Here is a 22,448-nt window from a genome sequence, read left to right on the forward strand (position 1 = left end):
GAATGCCTGGGGCTCCTGCCTTCTGGTACTAGTGCAGGGGTGAGGTAGAAGGGGATGGGTGGCTGAGCCTCTGAGTCCCTGGTTAACCTCAGGCATTCTAACGGGGGTGAGGGGAAAAAGCCTTGTAAGACCCCCCTCCTCTCTGCTTATTTGCCCACCCTTCTGGCACCTTGCTCTTGGCCATTTGTCCCCCACCAACAACCTCTGGGGGTAGGGGTTCTCCAAGGGGAGGGTGAGCTGGGTCCGGTCGTGGGTTAGCCCCAAGCGCAGGGAAAGGCCGCTGCGACCGGGCGTGGTCCTGGGTTGGTGAGCAATCCTCCCCGTGGGGGTCCAACTGCAGGGCCTTGGGGAGGTCGTTCTCCCCGCCACCCTCAGTTTCCCCTTGTGCCCAAGCACGAGCATGGGGGGCCTTGTCCAGGGCTGGGCCACCCCAGCCGCAGGACCAGTTCCCTCTCCTTCCTAAAGCAGGACCGCCTCTCCAGAAGAGTCCGACCCCCTGGACTCTCCAGGCCTGCAGCTCTGCCGCCTCCCTCGGGGTCACCCCCTCCCCAGACTCTAACCTGCCGCCCGAGGCGGCGGCACCGGAGCCCACACTCCACCCCCAACCCCTGCAAGGAGCAAGGGCGGCTCAGACGGGGGGGGGGGGGGGGGGGGGGGGGGCGTGGCCTCGGGGTGGCCGGTGGGCAGGGCACACGAGTGGGCAGGGTTCAGGCTGCTGGGTGGACGATGGGGGCGGGGACCGGAGGTGGACACAGAGGGGAGGGGAGCGGAGGATCGCCGGTCCGGAGGTGCTGAGAGAAGGAGGTGACCTGACCCCAGGTGTCGGCCTGGGCAGGGGCAGTTTCCTTGTGGACGTTCCCTGGGGTGCCTGTGGTCACCCACATGGAGATGCCTGGAGGACAGCCACCTGTAAGGACAGTAAAGCCCGAATGGTGGTCCCCGAGGCCCAGGCACCAGGTGGCCCCTGTCTCTGGGCCCCTCACTTTAGAGGCAAGAACAGAAGTCCCGAGGAGGCCAAGGTGACAGACCAATACAGGTGGGGCCTGGCCAGGAGCCCGGCCAACCTCTGGGAGCCTGGTCTGGAGGCGAGAGAGGCTAGGTGGGGGCACGCCCACTGCCTTTCCTTTCTTCCATGGTTCCCGGGTCTGGGCTCTTGGGCTTGAGTGCTGAGGACAGTCCTGCTGGGGCTGCCTCCCAGAGGAGTCAGAAAGCACTAACAAATCCTAATGGGGTGGGGGGCAGCAGCGTAAGGGGTTCCTCAGTGGATGATGGGTGCAGAGTGTCGGGGGGGGGTGCGTCCCAAGGCCCTGACTAACCCTGGTGGCCTGGATGAAGCAGTGGGGTCCTGGGCTGATGGGCCCCGAGGGCTTGGCAGCCAGGCACTCACAGCCTGACCTGGGTGCTGCTTACAGGGGGTTGGGCTGCAGGTGACCCAGAGGCTCTGGTCTTGTCCTCCCTCTGGGGCTGTCCCTGACCTCCATGTCCCCAGCCCCAGTGGCCGTCCTGCCCAGTGGCCACGTGCCTGCACCTCTGATACAGTGATGGAGATTCCAGCCACGCAGTGGCCCCAGGTTCACTGGATGTGGTATCCTGTGTTCTTTAGGGGATAATCAGTCCCAGGGATTCAGTGGCTAGGGAGGCTTGGTGTCCTCACGGCTCCTGCCATGTCTGCTGGCACCAGCAGGGGGCAGTGTGGCTCTAGGGAAGCCCTGGGAGGGGTGGCGCTGACAGTGGGCTGGACCTCCCGCTTCTGGCCCAGAGGTCACCCCGCTCTGTGCTCAGGGGCCAGGTGGGCAGGGTGATGTGTCTTCGCCCCCACCCTGGACACAGCTGCCCCTTCCCAGGGCGAAGGGACCCCAGCATGGACTCCTCAGCCTTCTTGCTGTCCCAGGAGGAACAGAGGGAATGCTGCCTTTGGGACCCGCACAGATTCCTGCCCACGTCCGGCCCAGACCCCTCGCCCACCACGGCCGGACCACGCGCAGCCTGCCCGAGGTTTGTTTGGCCCTACGGGCAGCCTGGACTCCTCCCCGCAAAGTGCTGGGGCAGCCCGGCCAGCACGGACTCCAGACAAACGGCCTCTGCCACGGGCACTGTTGTCGGCTGAGTCAGGCCGCCCCGCTAGAGCCCAGAGGTCAGCCCAGGAGTGCTCAAGAACCCGAGGTTAGGGGAACAGCCTGGCCATAGTGATGCGGGCACACACTCAGGGCTAAGTGGGAGCCAAGCCAGAGAACAGAGGTCACCGGGCACAGATGGTCAGATTTTAGAGGAATCTGTGAGCTGTCCCCAGGCCAGTTTTGATGGAAAACTCACTCTAGTAAAAACTCTCACCAAGACAGGCCGGGGGCCCATGTACCCCAAGGCCCTAGGGCAGGTGTGCGGGCCCCCCATCCTGCTCGTTCAGTCTCAGGGTGCTGAGGACCCAGGGGAGGGGACGATGTGGGCGGGAAGGTGTGGAAGGCAGGAAGGGGGAGGGCAGGACAGAGGCGTGTGGTGAGACGGTGTCGGGGGGCCAGGGCGGTGTGACACATCCCTCAGGGCACGCGCACCAGGCTGGGCCTCCTTCACCAGTGTCTGTGCTCCCAGCGGGCCTGGCTGGCGGTCTGTGCCCGTGGGCGCTGGCAGTAACACCTGACTTTGGCACAAGGAGCAGGGCGCAGAGGGACCAGGAGGCACACACCCACTCGGGGTCTCGTGGAGCCTCGGGACAAGCTCCCTTTCTTCAGAGTGGCCTCCGTGCTCTGTTTCGCGGCTGTCACCACATGGGTGGGTTTGCAGGGTCCTTGAGTCCTGCTGAGTCCCACACACCCAGGCACATGAGGCCACCTAGTGGCTGGTCCTTTCCAGGCTGGGGGGAGGGGAGGCCAGAGGGCCACCCGAGGGGCTGCAGGCCGCACACCTGTCCCTCACGTGCCTCACCCTTCTGTCCACGAGGCCCAGAGACACGGCCAGCAAAGCCGCGTGCACACTGGCACCTTCTCAGTCTGGGTGGGGGAGGGCTGGGGGGGGTGGAGAGCCATGCAGGGGTGGGGGCTTCAGACAGGGGCCCCCTCCACCCCCACCCCGCTCCACTCAGCTAGTGTTGGCTCCATTGCCTCTCACCAATATCAAGTGGACTGGCGACAAATCCGCGAGCAGAGAATCCAAATAACTGTATAAATCACATTAACGATCATTCAGATGAAATCCGTGGCTGTAACAGGATCGGTGTGGTCTGGCAACGCTGCCCTTCATTCTGGGGCCGCCGGTGGTGGCACTCTGCCTAGGGGCAGGGTCTTGGGGGGCCTCCAGGGACAGGGCCCACGAGACAGATGCAGGGCATTAGAGCCTTCCCGTCCGACCTTCTCCCGCAGACAGACAGACTCGGGGCAGAAGGGTCAGGTCGGTGCAGAGCCGGTGTGAGGCACAGAAGGCCCCCACCCCCACCCCCACCCCATCCAGGACTGCAGGCTGCTGGGTGAGAGGCCGGGCCACACCACACAGTCCCCCGTGGATGGCCTCCTTGCCTCTTTGGGGAGAATCGGCACGCTTCAGCCATTCCCCTTGGTCCTGACCCTCCCGGCTCTCCCCCGGATGTCGGGGGCCCGCGTGCACCTGTACGGGAGCCTCCGACCCTCGCCTGCTCTCGCCCAGAAGTCTCTGGCGGACATCCAGGCTTGCCCAGCGCCCTCTGCCAGCTCATGCTTAGCATGTTCAGGCCTGCGCCCCACCTTGCCCTCTCTCCAGCCCCCCGGTTCCCCCTCCTGTACTCTCCATTCAGGCTGCTGGGCTGGAAACCCCAGAACATTCCAGACTCTTCCTCCTGCACCTCCTATACTCGGCATCCCCGAGCTGGCACGCACCTCCCGTCAGTCAGCTGCTCTCTCAAGTCCTCTGACGTCTCTGGACCCTGCTCTGGTCCTGTCCCTGCCTCAGGCCCTCAGGGGCCGACCCGACCTGGGCACCTGGCTTATTCCCGGCACCTTCCTCGGTTAGAGAGAGGCCCCAGCTTCCATTTTGGGGCGCCACTGCTGCCCCACTGCGGGGCTCTTGCCCTCCCCAGCCAGGGAGGCATGTGGCCAGCCAAGGCCCAGCACCTCGTCCCCCCGAGTGAGGCTCCGTGGGGCAGGCCCGTGCCCGTACCCAGTGAATCCGAGGTTTAACGAGGAACCGCGTCTGGCAGACAGGCCACAGCTCCAGGCGGGTACGGGAAGGGGCTTCCGCAGACGCAGGGCTGGGGCTTTGGGAGGTGCCTGCCTGACTCTCCGATGACGCTCGCACCTTTGGAGTGATGGTGTCCGTGTGGGTGGATGGCCCGCCGGCGGTCTTCACCTGAACATGGGGCCTGGTGGGGCCCACCCTGCCCTTGGCCTTGCCCTGGCCGGTGGTTTCATGCCTGCCTGGGACGAAGTCACGGTGGCCCAAGGTCCGTGTCTGTTGAGAAAAGCAAGATTCAGAACTCTCTAGAGAGCCTGCTGCACTAGTGCTCCGACAAGATGAAACCACACTCACGTGCCCAGAGACCGAGGCCTCTGTTGAGCTCCGGGCAGGTCACCTGGGGTGCGGGGGGGCCGGCCCGGATGCCGTCCGCACAGAAGTGGGGTCAGCGGGGCGGGGCCGGGCGCCCCAGTGTACGTTGATGGCTGCAGAGGGGCGTCTGCGTGTGGACGGCGCTCAGGCAACCGAGAGGACACGGGGACCGGAGCTGCTCATCTGAGCAAGGCCCCCCGTCTGCTGGCTGTTCCCGTCGTGGAGACGCACTGCCGTGTCCAGGTCAAAGACAGCCTCCACAGCATCGGAACAAAAAGGCTCACGAACTGGGAAGATGTGAACGTCAAAGGGGCCGGAGGCAGAGATACAGAGGGCTGGCTTGGGCCCGGGTGAAACGCCCAGAGTCTAAGAGACCCCCAAAAACAAACCACCAGAGTCCAGAGTCAAAGCTAAGCAGCAAGGGTCATTTATTGCAGGTTCGAACCTGGACCTCTGCGCCCCCATTGCCGGTGACGCCAAGAGGCCCTGAGAGAAGTTTTTATACCCCTTTTATAGACAGGTACAGACAAGTCATGGGGAAATCAGGAATACACGGATGTGCCAAGTAACAATGATTGATCAGAAATACACGGATGTGCCAAGTAACAATGGTTGATCAAGAATATACGGTTGTGCCAGGCAACTATGATTGATCAGAAGTACACGGATGTGCCAAGTAACAATGGTTGATCAAGAATATACGGTTGTGCCAGGCAACTATGATTGATCAGAAATACATGGGCGCGCCAAGCAATTGTACAGAAGCGGAACAAGCTGGTTAAGCTTTGTTAAGTTTCAGTTTCCCGTAATTTAAGCTTTTAAGTTTTAATTTTCTCAGGCCTCTCACGGGTAGCTCGTCTTTGAAGAGTGACGACAAAACAGAGGCTTGGGTGTGCGGAGGCCATGCAGGTTGACCACTCAGAGATGCTTGACAAAACATCAGTGAGCGTTATTTATGACAAGAAATCCGTTGAGCCAAGAAATTCAGAAAACATCACTAAATTTATCCAGTCGCTGTAAAAACAAGCCTATTAATTTTTGTTTCCAAAACAAAACAAGACTGAAACTCTAGAAGTGTATCAGGATGGGAGGGGCAGGGAGGAAGGTTACATCCTGGCCACAGGGCCCGCCTACTGCGTAACTACAAACTTGGAAAAAGAACTGTGAGTGTTATAGTACGCATTTAAAAAAATTTAAGGGTACTCAACAGAAATTTAATTTATATTATTTTTTTAATTCAAAAATTTTTAATGTTTATTTATTTTTGAGACAGACAGAAATAGAGGACGAGCAGGGGAGGGGCGGAGAGAGAGGGAGACACAATCCGAAGCAGGCTCCAGGCTCCGAGCTGTCAGCCCAGAGCCCGACACGGGGCTTGAACCCACGAATAGCGAGATCATGACCTGAGCCGAAGTCAGATGCATAACCAACTGGGCCACCCAAGAGCCCTTACCATTATTATTTTTCAGTAGTTTCCATGCCCAGCATAGGGCTCAAACTCACGACCCTGAGATCAAGAGTTGCATACTCTACCCACCGAGCCAGCCAGGTGCCCCAGAAATTTAATTTATAATTTCCAAATGCACAAAGAGAACAAAGTAGAGGTTGCAGGATGAGGGGCGTCTGGGGGCTCAGTCGGTTCAGTGTTTGACTCGGTTCAGGTCATGATCTTGTGGTCTGTGGGTTCGAGCCCCGCGTCGGACCCTGGGCTGACAGCTCGGAGCCTGGATCCTGCTTCGGATTCTGTGTCTCCCTCTCTCTCTGCCCCTCCCCTGCTTGGGCTCTCTTTCTCAAAAATAAATAAACATTAAAAAATAAAAAAAAAAAATGGTTGCGGGATGAAGTCTATTTAAATACATCAAATCGTCATAATAAATGGCCTACATTCAGTAACTAAAAGACAAGCCATCCCCTGGAGTCAGACACGTGGGCTCTCTGCTCACGGCAGACACGTTGAAACCAAACGGAGCCCATGAAGAAATGGCTTGGGGTTAGACGGTCTGTCTGTGCCCCCAACAGGGGAAGAGCAAGATTTCTCAGAAAAAGAAAACTTCTGGAAAGAACACGAATAGGTATAGAAATGCTAACTAACAATCCAGCAAAAATACATAATAATCAAGAATAAAAGGGCCGAAGAACCTAGCGCTGAGACATAGGAAGGACAGACAAAGCAGCCTGCCGTGTGCAGATTTGAACAGGCCGCATCCCGGAGGGGAGGCTGACCCCGAGGTGACCACACCATCACGTGTCCAGTCACTTGGCTCTGGAGCAAAGCTGACCGCGTAGGGGGCACAAAAGGTGCCTGGGTTTCTAAGACCCGGGACCACAGGCCTGTGCGCACAGGATGGCGGGAGAGCAGGAGGAGCTCGGCGGGCTGACAGGCGCTCCCAGGTAACTCACGGATTAAGAGATTAAGTCAAAGTAGAAACGACGACGGTTGGAACCAGAAGTGCCCCATAGCCAAGCACGAGGACGCTTCAGTGGTGCCTCAGCACCGGGCCGTATTCACAAGAACGAGCCTGACGGGCCAGGCAGGGGACGGCCCGGCCGAGGCCACTGGGGGAAGGTCAGGTGGCCTTCGGGAGGCCGGGCCGCGGTGTAGGGTCCAGCACATTCCGAGTCCCGCAAGGGCGTCCGGGCTCACGGCCGTGTCTTCCAGCCACGTCCCCATGAGGCGAGAGTGGCCAGGGTGCTCGAATCCCACGTCATGACCTCACCACCTCCCACAGTCCCACCTCCTGACACCATCACCCCGGCCGGTCACTTTCAACGTATGGATTTGGGAGGGGGCACAAACGTTTAACTGTGCAGCCATCTGCCAGATCGGTTTACCCCCAACATAAAAAAAAAAAAAAAAAAAAAAAAAAAAAAGGCAACTTTGGTTTTTAAAGCTTCTTGGATTTTAGAATTGTAGATCAGAAACCACAGGGCCAGCTCAATAGTCGCATTAAACGGAGTACAACTCAGGCCCCCTGACCCCATCCGCACACTGTGACCCCGCAGGGTTTCTTCCAGGGACACGACTATGCTTCGGTGCACAATACCATCAGCAGGGTCCAGAGTAACAAAGACGGGGGCGCCTGGGGGGCTCAGTCGGTTAAGTGTCCGACTCTTGGTTTCAGATCAGGTCACGATCTTATGGTTCGTGGTTTCTAGCCCCTCATCGGGCTCTGCACTGACCGTGAGGAGCCTGCTTGGGATTCTCTCTCCCGTCTCTCTCTGCTCCTACCCTGCTTCCTCTCTCTCTCAAAAATAAGTAAATAAACTTTAAAAAAATATTAAAAAAAAAAACAGTCAAAGACAGACAGGATGGCCAATTTAATAGAGAAGGAAACATTTCGGTGAAATTCAGCGTGCGTTCCCGGAGCATCTCAGCAATGAACGTGCTGATCTGCGTCAGGCGTCCGCCTGCACTCACCTGCAGAGCTGGAGGGTGGCTCTGGGCCATCTACCCCCTTTCCTGGTCTGTATTCCACTGGGCATTTCAGTGGCGCGATGAGAGGAGAAGGAGTGGGGAGTCACAGGAGGAGACGTGACCTGCTAACGGGCAGGCGTTGATGACCCGCGGGAGGAGCCCGCCAAGAAGCAAGCAAGGCCGCAGGATGAAAATGCAACACACAAACCATTTCAGCGAGCACTTAAAACACGGGATGAAAAGTCCCACTTGGGATCTCAACAAAAACAAGAAGGACCTGTGACCAACCCTCTCGAAAGACGGGCACGATTATTACTGGGAAAACGACAACACAGGAAGGAGCCCACAACACAGAGCTGGGGCCGTGTTTGTGGGCGGGAGGGCGCACTTTCGTGAAGATGTCAGATGTCACCACGTTAACTTATAAATCCCATCACCCCCAATAAGGTTCTTTAAAAAGGAACTTTAAGCTGCTCTTAAAATTCTGGCGTAAGAGCAGAGGGCCAAGAACAGCCAAGACGGTTCTGAAGAAGGAAATAGCGGTGCCGTGTGCTAACAGGCGCCTCGGCTTTGGAAACAGGGCAGAGGGCGGCACAGCCTGGAGCAGGACGTGCCCGGATGCTGGGCAGAGAGCGGAGGCCCACGTGCTTCAGTGGACAGAAGGAAACACTGGTCACTCCACGTGGGAAAAATCAGGGCCTTTCACACAACGTGTGAAAATGAATTTGCAATGAATGAAGGGTTTACACGGAAAAGCAAAGCTTTGTAACTTTTAGAAAAACACATGGGAAAGTGTATTTAAGAACTTGGGGTAGAAAGGAAGTTTTAGACAAGAAAAACTCAAACCATAAAAAACCTGAATGCTTGTGAACACATTAAAATTTAAAAATTCTGGGGGCGCCTGGGTGGCGCAGTCGGTTAAGCGTCCGACTTCAGCCAGGTCACGATCTCATGGTCCGTGAGTTCGAGCCCCGCGTCGGGCTCTGGGCTGATGGCTCAGAGCCTGGAGCCTGTTTCCGATTCTGTGTCTCCCTCTCTCTCTGCCCCTCCCCCGTTCATGCTCTGTCTCTCTCTGTCCAAAAATAAATAAACGTTGAAAAAAAAAATTAAAAAAAAAATTTAAAAATTCTGCACATCAATAGACACCATTAAAAAAATAAAAGGCCAGGGGCACCTGGGTGGCTCAGTCGGTTAAGTGTCCCACTTCGGCTCAGGTCATGATCTCATGGCTTGTGAGTTTGAGCCCCGCGTCGGGCTCTGTGCTGACAGCTCGGAGCCTGGAGCCCGCTTCAGTTCTGTGTCTCCCTCTCTCTCTGCCCCTCCCCTGCTTGTGCTCTCTGTCTCTCATAAATGAATACATGTTTAAAAAATTAAAAAAAAAAAAAAAGGCAAGCCACGCAACCAATGCATAATCAAGAAAATTACCAACAACCAACTCGAAAATGGGCAAAGAACACGAACAGGCAATTCACAGAATAAAAAATTCAAATGGACAATAAACATATTCAAAATACTCCACCTAAGCAGCAATTAGGGGAGTACAAATTAAAATAAAGGGATCCTATTTGACACCGAGCACCGTGGCAAAGATTTAAAGTCTGTCTGTTTTGCGTGGAGGCGAGATATGGCGTCTTGTCTGCTGGAGGCTGTCTACACGACATGGTCTTTTTGGGAAGAGGCCTGTGCCTACGACCATGCAATCCACCCGTGAGACGGGTGGGCCTCTGCATGGCAACTCAGAGCTTAGGTCCACAAACACAGCCAGCAGCAGAACAGCATGAACTCAGTGGCAGATTTGTGTCACTCTGAGAGAACATATCACGAGCACCGGGCACCGTGTGTTCAGCTCCTGAGTGTGGGACGGAGGCCGGGACTGTTGTCTCGAAAAGGATCTGAGGCAAGTCCTGCCCGAGGCTAAGACCCAACAGGCCGGGTGGACACGGCACTGGCCGGTCTTCTTTCTTCCGTCCTCAGTGTTTAAAGTGGTTCTGAAAAACGTATTTGAGCCACTGTGAAGAGATGTCACCATTCTGGGGCTGGGAGAAGCAGGGTCCACACGCAGGCTGCTTAGGGGCGACAGGGTCCCGGGCTGGAGCCCCATGCCAGCTGCTGCCGGCTCCCAGCATGTCTCTGAGCTATCCCTGACCCTGATCTGGCCCTCACTGGTCACTGGGGGCCCAGGGGCAGCCGACACCTGGCAGGAGGCTTCAGAGCCCAGATCGGTGTTGTTTGTAAACATTTGTGTGTCTGTGAGCGTACCTATGTGTGTGTGTATACACCCATCAGTGTGTCTGCTCAGCGGGCCGCCCGTCCGGCTGGTGCAGTGTGACATCGTCTTCTCAGAAGCGGCCCTTCCTCACTGAGGCAGGCGCTAATGGGAACGTCACAGACGCCGTGTGGGCGCGGCTGCTTGTTCCTGGTGTCATTTCAATGGTTATTGTGTGCTGGTGGGGACAGCGCCGATGGGCCGGAATGAAGCAGACTGACAGCTTAATGGCCTGTAACCCTTAAGGAGTAATTGGACGGCCGTGTATCTACGAGCAGACTGTTAGCGACGACGTGACTGGCAAGCCGATGACGAGACGCGGCCCGTGTGGGAGGGGCTGCGGTGGGGCCAGGGCCACTACGTGCAGGAGCGCGCACATGCGTGGACCCTACACGCAGTCCCCACCATGCACACACGTGCACAAGGACGCCCTGCCCTGCAGGCATGTGCTCACTCCCTTACACTTGACACGCGGTGGGGAAACTCCACCTGCCAGCAGACGCAGGGGGGTGGGGCCTTCAGGGAGGGCCTTGGCCGGCCACCTGCCCCAGCCCCCCTCAGAGGGGCCGCGTGGTCTCGGGGGAGAACAGGTCAGGTGGGAGCTGCCCTCCTGGTACCTGCTCTGTGCTGGGCCGTGGCTGCGTTGCAGGAAGGGCCCCGCTTCTCAGATGCAGCCTGAGCCCCCCGGGCCCCCGCTCCTGGGGCTGGGCCCCTGGATAGAGGACCCAGAAAAGCCACCTGTTAGGGGCTGAGGGCCAAGGAGCAAACCCCTTGCCAAGCCTGCCGCCTGCACCAGGCACAGGGAGGGACCTTCGGGAATGGGATTTCCACCAAGTCCTTCTGCCTCAGGCGTGGGCGCTTGTCCCTGCCTTGCCCGTGGAACAGGCTCTGAGAGGCACGTGGGCTGTCGTGCGGGTGCCCTGGCCGCCCCCTCGGTGCTTTCCCCACCGAACGGCCCCGACCTGGGACCCAGAAGAGGGAAGCGAACGCAGGATTGCTGGGAGGTGCTGGCAAGGACACAGCTGGGGCCTCCTGTCCCGGCTGAGTGACTGTGCCTGGAGACCCTCCCCAAACTCCTTTGTTCCTGTGCCCCGACCCGCTTGCCACATTCCGCACCCGCCACGGTCACAGGCGCGTGGGCGTGGAGGGGCTGAGTCCACAGGAACCAGAGGCTGCCAGCTGAGGGGAGACTGCCACCATGCTCCTGGGGGCCGCTCATCCTCTCAGGCTGGGGGCTCATGTGCCGAGATGTCACAGGGCTGCTTCCTCCTGGAGACTCCAGGGGACGATCCGTTTCCCCTCTCTCCCGGCTTCTAGAGGCATCCACGGCCGGCAGAGTGTCTGACTCTGGGTCCCCGGGGATGGCCCTGCTGCCGCAGTTCCTGGCTGCCGATCGGTTCTGGGCTCCCGGCTGCCCCACCTCCCTGCAGACGGCTTCCCGCCCAGACCACCATACCCGCACGGTTACGCGTCTGTTGGCGGCCTTGCTGTTGGGCTTGGTTAGTCGTCTGACCTCACCCCCAGACAGAGAGTGGTTTGCACCCGGCCTCCCTCTTCCTGGGACCCTGGGCCGTCGCCCACCACACGGCGCCCGTTTGTCTGGACAACAGGCTGGGAACACCCGGGGCGTCTGTCCGACACAGCCGGGCTATGGGAGCGCGGCCAGTGTGGTCGGGTTTGCTGCCCGCAGGGGGGACCTGAGTGGGGCCGCCGCCCTTCCCTCCCTCGTACTCAGGGTGCACCCCACCCCCCACCTCGTGGCAGAGAAAACAGAAACGGAGTCTGGCTTTCAGAGCTTCAGCCGTTCCAGGGGCTCTTGGGAAAGGACCCCCCGACCCTGGCCACAGGGCTCGTGCGTGCGCAGGCATGGCTGTGGCCCGAGCCCCTGAAGGCACGCGTCTCCCACACGGGGCTGCCTCCATCCGTCAGGCGCTGCCCCGCTCCACACGGTTACGCCGTCCTCCCGACACAGCGAGCAGGGCCGGTCTCCAACCCTCCCAGACGGGAACCCCAGCCTTAGCGCCCCAGGACCCGGCTCTCGGGGCGCTCAGAGCGCTCGCACGACTTCCTCCCTCGGGCACCTGGCCCCTGCCCCGGGCTGCTGGGGGCGCCCCACGCTCACCTGTTGGCGGGGGGGCCCCGCTGCCCCTGCCCTCAGCTGGAGAGTCCGATCCCAGGGCCCTCGTGGGGACTCGCCCCCGTCCCGACGGGAGAGGCATCCGTCCTGGGCCCGAGGGTGCCGCACAGAGGATCTCTACTCTCGTCCGGTGTCCGTCCGGTCTCACTTCCCGCCGTGCCCCTCGGAGGGGCGTGGGAGGAGGGTTTCAGGAGAAGCCAGATGCCACGTGTGAAGGTGGCAGGGGGAGGCCCCAGGGCACAGAGGGGAGACACGGAAAGATCTGAGCGTGGACAGCAGTGGCTGTGGCCTGGGAGAGTCCCTGACCGTCGGGGACTCTGCGCTGTTGACGGTGGCCGGTAAAGGGATTAGGCATGTGGCGACAGCCGTGCCCGTGGCGGACGTGGTCGGGGGCGCATGGCAGCCTGGCCTGTGCTGGCCCAGCCCTTGAGGGAGCTCAGGTGGGAGGCCACGCTGGGACCACCAGCCTCCACAGACTGAGCTCCAAGGAAGCAAAGCCCTCAGTCCTTGGCCAGAAGAGCCCTAAGGAAATGCCAGCCTCAAGTCACGAAGAGGGAAACTGAGGCAGAGACGAGGCTGTTTCCAGCCTTTCCCCCACGTCACGGGGCCCGGCTTCTGCTGGCCCCGGTGCCCGTACGTGTGGGTGCGGACCTGTGCCGTCTACACCAGCTGTGCGTGCTCCTTCCCTCCGGGGCCCGCCCGCTGCCCTCCAACAGCCTCAGCCCCAGGGCGGCTGATGCCTCCGCAGGAGTCCCTCTGGGGGTGAGGGGGCCAGGGGCACCAGCGGCCGCTAACCAAGCTGCCCACGGCCAACCTCAGGCACCTGCTCCTGGCCCTTCTCTGGGAGTGGCGCGCAGGACGGCGTAGGGCTGTCCAGCCAAGGGGGAAGCTTCGTCATGCTCGGTCACACGGACAAGGAGGACACGGCATTCCGCGTCCTCAGAGGCACGTGTTCCCGAAACAAGCCAACATCCTTCTGTGGTCTTGTTAGTAGAAGGTGACTATTAGGCTTTCAAGGTATTTGATACAGAGTATAGCATAAACTAAATAATCTTGTGAATGGTTTCAGGAATCAAAGCTTTCAGGGTTAAAGACCCTGCAACCTTCGATCTGATTCCCCCCAGTGGCAGTTGGCTCCCTAGTTACAAGGCCAGACCAGGGCCAGCCTGAGCACACGCTGTCCCGTGTGGTGCCGAGGGCCACCCCCCCAGAAGAGTCGGACGGCAGGCAGCCAGCTGAGCCCTTCCGGTGGCCAGCCTGCCTGGCAGGCAGTGACTGGTGTGCGTGTCCCGGGCTCAGGCAGGAGCATGGGCTGGTCACCCTGGAGCAAACACCACGCCTGGGGTCAGGCTTTCGGGGAGCCAGGCCGCACACCGCGCGGGAGTAGGGGAGTAGTCGGCCGGCTTCCACAGCGTCTCGAGCACCTGGCCCCTGCCCAGGGCCAAAGTGGCCCCTCCCGCCCCTAGCCCCATTTTGCTGGTCTTTCAGGCAAGCGTTCCGGGCACATAACGTTCAGAAAGAGCTCCAGACTCCAGCAGTCTTCGGCACAGCAGCTGCTGTGGTCTCCGACAAACTATCCAGAAGCTTCTGGATTTTCTGCTTGCAGTGTGGGTGGGGCACCCATGTGCCAGAGCCAGCACCACTAAGAGCAGAGGTGCAGGGCTGTGGGGCGGACGCAAAAGGGTGCCGTGGGGCCCCGGGGAGGGCGTGGCACAGATAGGTGGGTCAAGGCAGGGCAGCTGTCGGCCCATCAGCCGGACTCTCACACAAACAGCAGGATCGACAGCGACAGGGGCCGCGTGGCCACGGAGCCAGAAACTCGGATCCCCTGGCTCATCCATCACAGAGGCCCCCCGGGCCCTGGTCTAGAAAGCTCCTGTGGGGGATCATGGGGCCACATGTGGCCGCCAGCACAGCATCCAGGCACTCTGCTCCGAGCCCTGAGTCCCCGTGGCGGTCCGCTTGGCCCTGTGCAGAGGGACGCCCCTTGGTGATGCCGCGCTCACGGTGCCGGGCTGTCCCCACCAGGATACCCAGGCCCACTCTCCCGGTTGGCTTCTCTGAGCAGTCGGGTGTCCAGCCAGGAGGGCCTGGAGGGGTCACAGGTCACCTGGGGAGGCCGCATGGACAGCCCAGAGTGTGGGAGACACTCGGCTGTGCACACAGAGGCAGGACTTCTGTACCCGGCTCGCGGTGCCCCCCCGTGGCCCTGGGCAGACAGCACGGCACATGCTTGTCTTTGCACAGACTTTACTGAATTTTGCTTGGAGGCCCGCTGCCCTGGGGCGTGCCGCTGGACGCTGCGGGGACCCGCCCAGCAGACGGCAGCACAGGGAGCTACGCTCGGTGCAGGTGTGGCTGTGAGGACGCAGCAGAGGCGACAGGGGGTCACGTCGGATCTGCAAAGTCAGCACTGTGATCTCGTTCCTGCTAGCCCCGGCACTGTTCCCTCTGATCTGGGGGGTTCTAGTTTACAGGGGACGCTGGCTCACCGGTGCCTGGCCTCGGGGCACCCTGGTCACTCGGGTAGAAGTGCCTGATGAGATCTCTCTTGTTGATCTTCCCCATCTGGTTCCGTGGGATCTCTTCCACCAGCAGCAGCTCAGAGGGCACGGCGTACGGGGCCAGGACGCCCCTGCAGAAAGCAGCAGCGTCTGAGTGGCAGGCACTGGGGCCCGGACAGCCCCCCCCAACGCAACAGGGAGCCTGCAAGGCGGGCAGATGCCCCGCGGGGCCCTGAAGCCCGGCCACGTCCGAGCCGGCTCTGGAAGGGCACCCCGCTGCAGGACAGCAACATGGAGGGAGCTGCCTCGGCCTGGGTTCCAGGCTCCCTCGTGGGCAGAGGACGAGCCCTCCTCGGGGCCAGTCCTCCCAGGGCAGGGCAGGGCCGCGGGGCTGCAGCCAGATGGACGGAACGGGCAGGCGGGCAGGGCCGGGGACCCCTCGCGGGCTGGTGCTGCCCTCCCTGCACCCCGCGGTCCCACGAGGGGCCCCGTTTGATGGCGCGTTCTCCTGTGAGTGGCCACGTGGTAGGATCTTGCCACCCCCGGGCTCTGCTCTGGGACTGCTCCTCGGGCCGTAGGCACTGGCTCCCCTGAGGCCCTGTCTGAGCCACCTGCCCCTTCGTGAGGAGACCACAGGATTCGGCCAGACAGTGGGGGCAGGAGAGCACAGTAGCTCCTGGCCTCCCGGGCCACTGAGCTCCACTCTCTGGCGCTGTTGACCACAAGCTTCAGGCCAGAGGGACACAGCATCCCAACGTCCACCTGGGGCCAGCAGGCACGTGTGGCCTCTGGTCTGCAAGCTGTGGGGGCATCTCAGCCGCCGGGGAGGTCGTGGTGAGCTCGTGAGGGGCCGTGGCAGAGAACTCCCAAAACTCAGCCTTAGCGGCCGGGTGCTCATGAACACGCACTTGTCTTCGTGGGCCGTGTCCATCTGGCCATGGGCAGCGAGCGTCACCAACACCACACTGAACGCATCATTACTCTGGGGGGCTCGGGGTTCAGGTGCTGGCTCGTGAGGGGAGAGGGGGGTCCACCTATGGTCCCGGCAGCTTCGACACACGGCCAGCTGCCCACTAGGGCCCAGAGGACACAGGCAGCTGGGCTGGACTTTGCTGCGAGGCCACCAGGACTGCCGGAGGGGCTCTGGAGCGTGGCAGGGCAAACCTGGAGGTCCGATCCAGGGACGCAGCCCCTCTCAGCCCCCCACCCCGCTGCCCAAACCCCGTGCCTCCAGTGCCTGTGGGTGGCCCTCCCCTGCGTCCCCTTCGGCAGGCCAGCGCGAAGCTGGTGCCACGGCCCAGAGAGAGAAGGCAGAGGCAGGCCTGGGGGCGCAGGACGGAAACACGCATCACTTCCTTGTGACTGAGCCCTCTCTGAGAGCCGATGCTCGAACAGAAATACAGCTGAGCCTTGAACACCACCAGTTTGAGCTGCATGAATCCGCTTGTCAGTGGAATTTTTCGATAAATACAGCATAGGACTGTAAATATATCTTCTCTCCCTTGTGATTTTCCTAACATTTCTTCCCTGCATCCCGCCGGGCTGTAAGAGCAGGGTAAGACACACGACCTACAAAGTGCCGTTGATCGACGGCTATTGGTGAGGCCTCTGCTCAACAGCAAGCCGTTAGCAGGTAAGTCTTCGGGGTCAGAACACACAGAGTTTCGACTGCGCGGGGGTCAGCGGCTCGAGGGTCAGCAGAGTGAAGAACGCAGTGTGGGTGAGTGTGCATCGGGGGCGGCATTCGCACGGAGGGGCAGGACGTCACAGGGGGGAGGGGGGGGCAAATGGTGTTAAGTTAGAGCCCAGTGTTACAAACCCTAACTTAGCAGCCACTTTTGAAAAAAGGACCAAAAGCCATGAAAATCAGAAAGCGATCTAAAGGTGTGATGAAGGATGCAGGAAGGTTTAAATCCTGCGGGCCCTGCCATTTCCAAAGACAGCAGTCCTTCTGGACCGAGGACTCTGACCCTGGGGACGGTGGGGTGTGCTGCCCCAGCCTCTGCCAGGGGGTCTCAGCTCAGCAACTGGCCAAGCGGGAAACTTTCAGAATCACCGCAAGGCAAGCTGTGCTCTCAGACGGGGATCCTGCGGAGTTGTTTGCTAACAGCAGGCTTCCTGGGGAAACGGACACGTGGACGCGGAGGTGTCCCTCCCCCCAACCCGCTACTTCACGGTGCTTCTCCCGAGCAGGCACTAAGCCAATGGCCTCATCAGACATCAACACTGTGGTTCAAGAGCACAGACCCCGGATTCTTCCCTGGTGTGTAAATCCACACCCCTTTCCGACCTGGTATTTGGGGGGTGGAGGGGTAGTGGGTGGTCCACGTCCCAGACCCTGCAAACGTGGCCCTGTCGCCCCGTCCCAGGCCACACTCATCCCCTCCGAGGGGACGTGCTGCCTGAGCCCCCAGGTCTGGCTCGGGTGCAGCACAGAGAGGAAGTCAGCCCTCCCTGAGGAGTGGAGTCTGTGAGGGTGGAATCTTCAGAAAGGAAAAACGTGGGAGCATAGAGGAAAATGTTATTTGAAAGAACCTTTAGAAAGACTCCCAAACGGCACTGAGCATGACAGAGAGAGAGAGAGAGAGAGAGAGAGAGAGAGAGAGAGAGAGAGAGAGAGAGAGAGAACCTTCACTAAGAGCCTCATCCGGCAGAGCTGGAACCGAGGTCCAGAGTCAGACCTGCCCATTTGGAAGGAAGATCCCTCTTCTCCCTCCACGGGGTGGGTGGCCTCCGTGCCACTGCCCAGTGACTGCCCCGCTTGAGGACACAGAGGCCCGGACACCGGCCTCACTGTGCTACAGTCCTAGAGACGGCAGGTCAGCCGCCTGCCCTGGCCTCCCAGGGGGCCTCCCGGAGCAGAGAGAGCCCGACCAGGCGTGTGCATCCCCCAGAGCACGGAGAGCCTGTCCCACGTCCTCCCCGGCCCCGAGCCAGGCGTGTGCACACACACACCTGCGGGGTGGACACGAGCCCTGGGGTGCGGGGCTCCCCACACGGGGGCGGCCAAGACTGCGCCCTGACAGTCTCCGCAGAGAGCTCAGCTCAGGGTGTGTGCTTTCTTCTCTTTAACAAAGTAATTTGTCTAATCAAAGCAGCTACAGCCACTAGAACCTTCTCCTTTGTTAAACCGACTCTTCCAACTGTGACTTCGAAAATCCAGGGGAAGCTCCTGGCCCAGCTGTGCTGCCCCTCACGAAACAAGGCTCTCCTGCTGTTTGTGAAATCACGCTGGATGAGCTAAAAAGATCTTAGTGCTGAGGAGAGGGAGGCAAGTCAGGAAGAAGGGGTCGCAGGGGAGAGAGTACGGGCAGGAGAAACTCCCCAGAATCTGGGGCCATTACTGGTAGCTTCCTTTCTGAGCTGCCTCCAGACCCTGGTCCCTGCCCGTCGGTTCCCAGCCCGATGGATCACGGGGCACCGCAGACACAGGGAAGGGGGCCTGTGAGGCTGGCAGGCACAGAGGCCCCGGGGTCATGGCGTATGGCACAGAGGCTCCCGGGAAAGGGACACATGGTGAGGGACGGGCCTGCGGCTAAGGTCGGGGCGCAGGACGGGAGGGCTCTGGTCCCGACTCCCAAAGAGCACGTGCAAAATCCCTGTGTTCAGCGGACAGAAGGGAGCCCGGGGAGGGGGAAGGGAGAAGAAGGGGGCGCCCTGCCCACAGATTCCTCTGGAAGGCTGGAGAGGCCCCCCAGCATGCACCCTGTCCCACCGCTGGAAGGACGGGGGCTCCCACCTGGCATCCTTGTTTCTCTACCTCTGTCCTACCTGCCATTACAGACCTTTCCTGGGGCCCCTTGTGTGTGTGTGTGGGGGGGGGCGGCCTGGGGAACGTAACATGTCACCTGACCTTTCAGACTCCCCCTGGCCCCTAGATGGACAGCAGCAGGACCGGAGACCCCCTCCACCCCTCCCCCAACCTCGGGACGGCCCACCCCCCACCTGTCCCTTCCCCCGACAGCAGGACCACTGCCTGCCTGCCCCTACCTTGCCCATTCTTTGAGCTCCCTGTGGGACAGTGAGTGTCCCTCCTGAAGGGTCACCACTGCGGTGACCCGCTGGCCCCATGTCATGTCTGGAACTCCAATCACAGCCACATCTGTGGACAGAAGAGCAGGGAGGGACGCCTTGGAAATGCCACGATGGCTAACACGGGCCCGGGACACGCCTGGGATGGGGGCCCTGAAGCAAGAGCCCGGGAAAAGCTCCACTTAGCAGCCACCTGGAAGGGGCGTGGGGTCAGCACGGGGTCACCCTGCTGGGGATGGGGGGGGCAGGTCCCCAATGGCCCTTGGATGGAGCTCAGGGTGGGGGTCAGCTTTCCCATGTCTCTGCCTTCCCTGCACGGCCCCAGGAAACAGTCACTAAGAGGACTGGGCACAACGACAAGTCCAGAGTGGGTCACGTTGAGGAGCCTCTGCCGTCCTCAGGGTCCTCACAACCTGTGACCCGAGGTCAGGAGCTTCCTGGACCCGCAACCTCCGGTGCCTCTGGACACAGCTCCAGATGCCCACGCCTCTGCTCCAGCCCTCCCTGGGGCCGTGCTCCTGAGCACAGGGGCTGTGTGAGGTGGCGCGGGAGGAGGTGGCGCGGGATGAGGTGGGCGGGCCCCAGCAGACGTGGGGGCGGGGCGTGGGGGCGCCGTGGACCTGTGATGCTGGGGTGCGCCAGCAGGAGCCGCTCCACCTCCAGGGCGCTGATCTTGTAGCCGCCGCTCTTGATGACGTCTACGGACGTGCGACCCCGGATCCAGTACCTGCCGTCCTTGAACACAGCTGTGTCTCCTGAGGGAAGGGGCTCTGGTCACCAGCAGGCACGCGTGTTTACAGGTGCACACGCGTGGCTGGGTGCCCGTGTCTGGGAGCAGTACCCCCCCCTCCCCGCCACGTGGTGACCCCGTGGGACGGTGGTGGATGCGGGGTCTCAGGGCAAGGCGGCAAAGCCCGAGTTCCAACGGCTGTGACCTCAGCCTGAGGTCCCCACTTAGACAGCAGTGTCCCAGAAGGGCTGATGGAGACCACCCGCCCGTAGAGACCAGGGCTCAGAGGCACGGTGGCTGGTGCCCTCTCCACCCAGCTCGGTCTCTTGCTGCCCCTTCTCAGGCCCGTGACAACAGAGGCAGCGAGGCCCAGCTGCCTCGGCCATCCCACCGCGGGGTCCTGGTCCCAGCCGGGTCCCGGCGCGGCCAGTCCCGCCGCAGCTGCCTTTCGTCTGTGGGGTCTCCTGGGCTGTGCACAGTCACACGGGGTCTCTGGCAGCAGAAAGTTCTCCTGCTCCCCCACCCCGACTTCGTGGTCCCCCATCCCGCTTCCCCCGGCGGTCCTCTCTTGGGCAGCACTGGGCAGTATGACGCTCGCCAGCATCCTAGCGCGAGCAGGCGGGTGGCGTGGGGACAGAGAGTGCCAGCCCAGGACGTGAGGGCCCGGAGGAGGCGGGCGTGTGTCTGTGCGCCGACGCGTGTGAATACGTGTGGGCACGTGCACGTGGGGATGCCCCCCCCCGCCCCAGCCCTCTGAGGACAGCGCTGGCACGCCCTGCCGACGACCGCACAGCCCGCGCTCCGTGCCGGGTTCCTGGCTCGAATAAATCATAAGTGTTTCACTAGGAGTCACGTGGCCCGTGCGGGAGGGCACCATCCATCATTCTGCACCCCGCCCCGAGCTGCCGCAGCGCAGGGCGTGATCCGGTCTCCTAAACCAGACGGAAGCCTGTGGGCAGCCGGGCGGCCGGCTGGCTCACGATGGCGCGCGAAGGCCGGGCTTCGAGAGCACAGGGCCACGGGCGTGACGGGCTCTCCCCCGCCGACAGGAAGCAGAAGAAGCCAAAGGCTTGGCAAGTGCAGCTGGCAAGGGCGTCGTGGCCCCAGGACAGCTGGCTGGGGGGCTGGCTGGCCAGCAGGGAAGGGGCCCGAGTGTGGAGGCGCACGGGGGTGGGTGCAGTCGGTCTTGGGTCCTGCAAGGCCCGCCGTGCCCCCCATTCCTGGGGTGCAGCCCCAGCCCTGGCTGTACCCCTTCCCCACTGGATGGCTGTGTGGTCTCCTGAGAGCTTTCTGACCGCCGGCCACCTGCTCTTTAAATACCCCAAACGGCCCTAGTCCAAGCAGTAACTGCTTCCTGCTGCTGGAGGGGACACCACACTGGCACTCAGGTCCTCCGGCAGTTTTCGTGGGCCAGCCCCCACCATCTCTACTTGCCCAGAGACCCAGCGGCTCGAGCGACCCTGCCCTGGGCTCAGGCTCCTGTCCCTGCTGAAGACGCCCCATGTGCCCACACCGGGGCGGGTGACGCTGTGCGCCAGGCCGCCTGCCCTGCCATACTGCAGGGAAAGGAGGCCCAGGGCTCTGGCTCGCTGCCCTGGACAGGGGAGGGGCCGGGTGGGGGACCACGGTCTCGGGGGCGAAGGGGACCAGGATGGGATCGCCCTGCTCTCCCAGGGACCCCTCCCCACTGTGCCTGGAGACCCTGAGGCCCCAGGCACCTCGGTTCTGAGTGCGGGACCTCGGGTGGAAGGGTGGGGGCTCCGGCTAACCCGGTGACACACTCAGAAGTGGGAGGCCTGGCCCGCAAGGCTGCTGGACGTCCCAGAGAGCAAGGGCCTTCACCACCCCCCTCAGGCGTTCTGCTCCATTTCCTTGGGCACTGGCTGAAACAGAGGCTAAGTCCAGCAGAGATGGTGGCTGGCAGGAGGCCACTGTGTCCAAACCCCGACCCCGCAGACCCCACAGGCCCCGCGGCCCCCTTGGTCCCTGCATCCCCCCTCCTGCCCCCCGCCCAGACCTCGCAGTCAGCGACGCAGCCCTGCCGGAAGCCGCCGATCCCGCAGCCCCCCGCCCACCGCGCACCGGCCTGCCATTCACGGCGGTGAGAAACACTAGCGCCTCCCAGACCCAGGTGGTACCGGGACAGCACCCTCCCACCCCACGCGTTCACGCACCCGGCCTCCTCGACAGCACGCCCACTCCTTCCAGTGCCGACCCCGCTGCGCCGTGGACACCACCTGGCCAGTGTCCAGCCCTGCCCCCGGGGAGATGGGGGTGAGCCTGGTCGGCGGAGACACGGGTTCTGTTTTTGGGCGGTGACAGCCGACACGGGATGGCTCAGGCCTGCCGCACACCATGGGGCCGCACCTCCTTGCAGGGACACCCTCGCGTGCTCCCCAAGTGTCCGTGTCAGGCGGGGTTGGGTGTGGAGCCTGGAGGCCTGCCCGAAGGACGCGGATTTCCCGGCAACCATGCCGGGTACACTTGTAGGACCTATTTCGGCGCCACGCCCTAAACCACAGGGATGGGGGCGGAGGGAGGGGGCCCCGCATCTACTCTTGCGATGAGGGCAGTGAGCACACGTGTGTGTAGGGCTGGTGGGCTTTGGTGTTGTGCGGGGGACGAGGACGCTGGGGAATGGCGTGAAGGTGACCGGCCTGCACGCCATCTGCACTTGCTGTGAGTCTGTGCCTATTTCAAATAAACAGTTTTAAGAAATTGCTGTTTGGCCTACCGAGAAGTTTCCGGCCTCCCCTGGTGGGCTCACGGCCAAGTCACCGCAGCGTCTGAACCACCCCGCAAGGAAGCAAGAAGTCCTTAAAGAAAGAATCTGTGAACTAAACTCAGGACTGAGA

The 22,448-nt window shown here is 61.5% G+C and overlaps 1 protein-coding gene across 3 annotated transcripts in view; it reads right to left on the reverse strand.

Annotated features, from left to right (window-relative positions):
* Window positions 1–3,443: 3,443 nt before the first annotated feature.
* Window positions 3,444–22,448, reverse strand: part of LOC112857522 (malonate--CoA ligase ACSF3, mitochondrial) — a 46,111-nt gene continuing 27,106 nt past the window's right edge. The window contains exons 6-8 of one of the 3 annotated variants that reach the window (XM_086688630.1): window positions 19,484–19,618; window positions 18,822–18,933; window positions 3,444–4,413 (exon numbers count right to left, since the gene is read on the reverse strand). In XM_086688630.1, coding sequence (XP_086544756.1) covers window positions 4,308–4,413; window positions 18,822–18,933; window positions 19,484–19,618 — 353 coding nt within the window. In that variant the 3' untranslated portion in view covers window positions 3,444–4,307. Of the gene's footprint in view, window positions 4,414–14,560; window positions 14,963–16,255; window positions 16,667–18,821; window positions 18,934–19,483; window positions 19,619–22,448 lie in introns of those variants that run through there. The other 2 variants (XM_086688632.1, XM_086688631.1) reach the window with 2 other exon arrangements.

This window comes from Puma concolor, chromosome E2, assembly GCF_028749965.1.
Source record: "Puma concolor isolate L17-30 chromosome E2, mPumCon1.1.hap2, whole genome shotgun sequence".
In the NCBI taxonomy this organism is placed as follows: domain Eukaryota; kingdom Metazoa; phylum Chordata; class Mammalia; order Carnivora; family Felidae; genus Puma; species Puma concolor.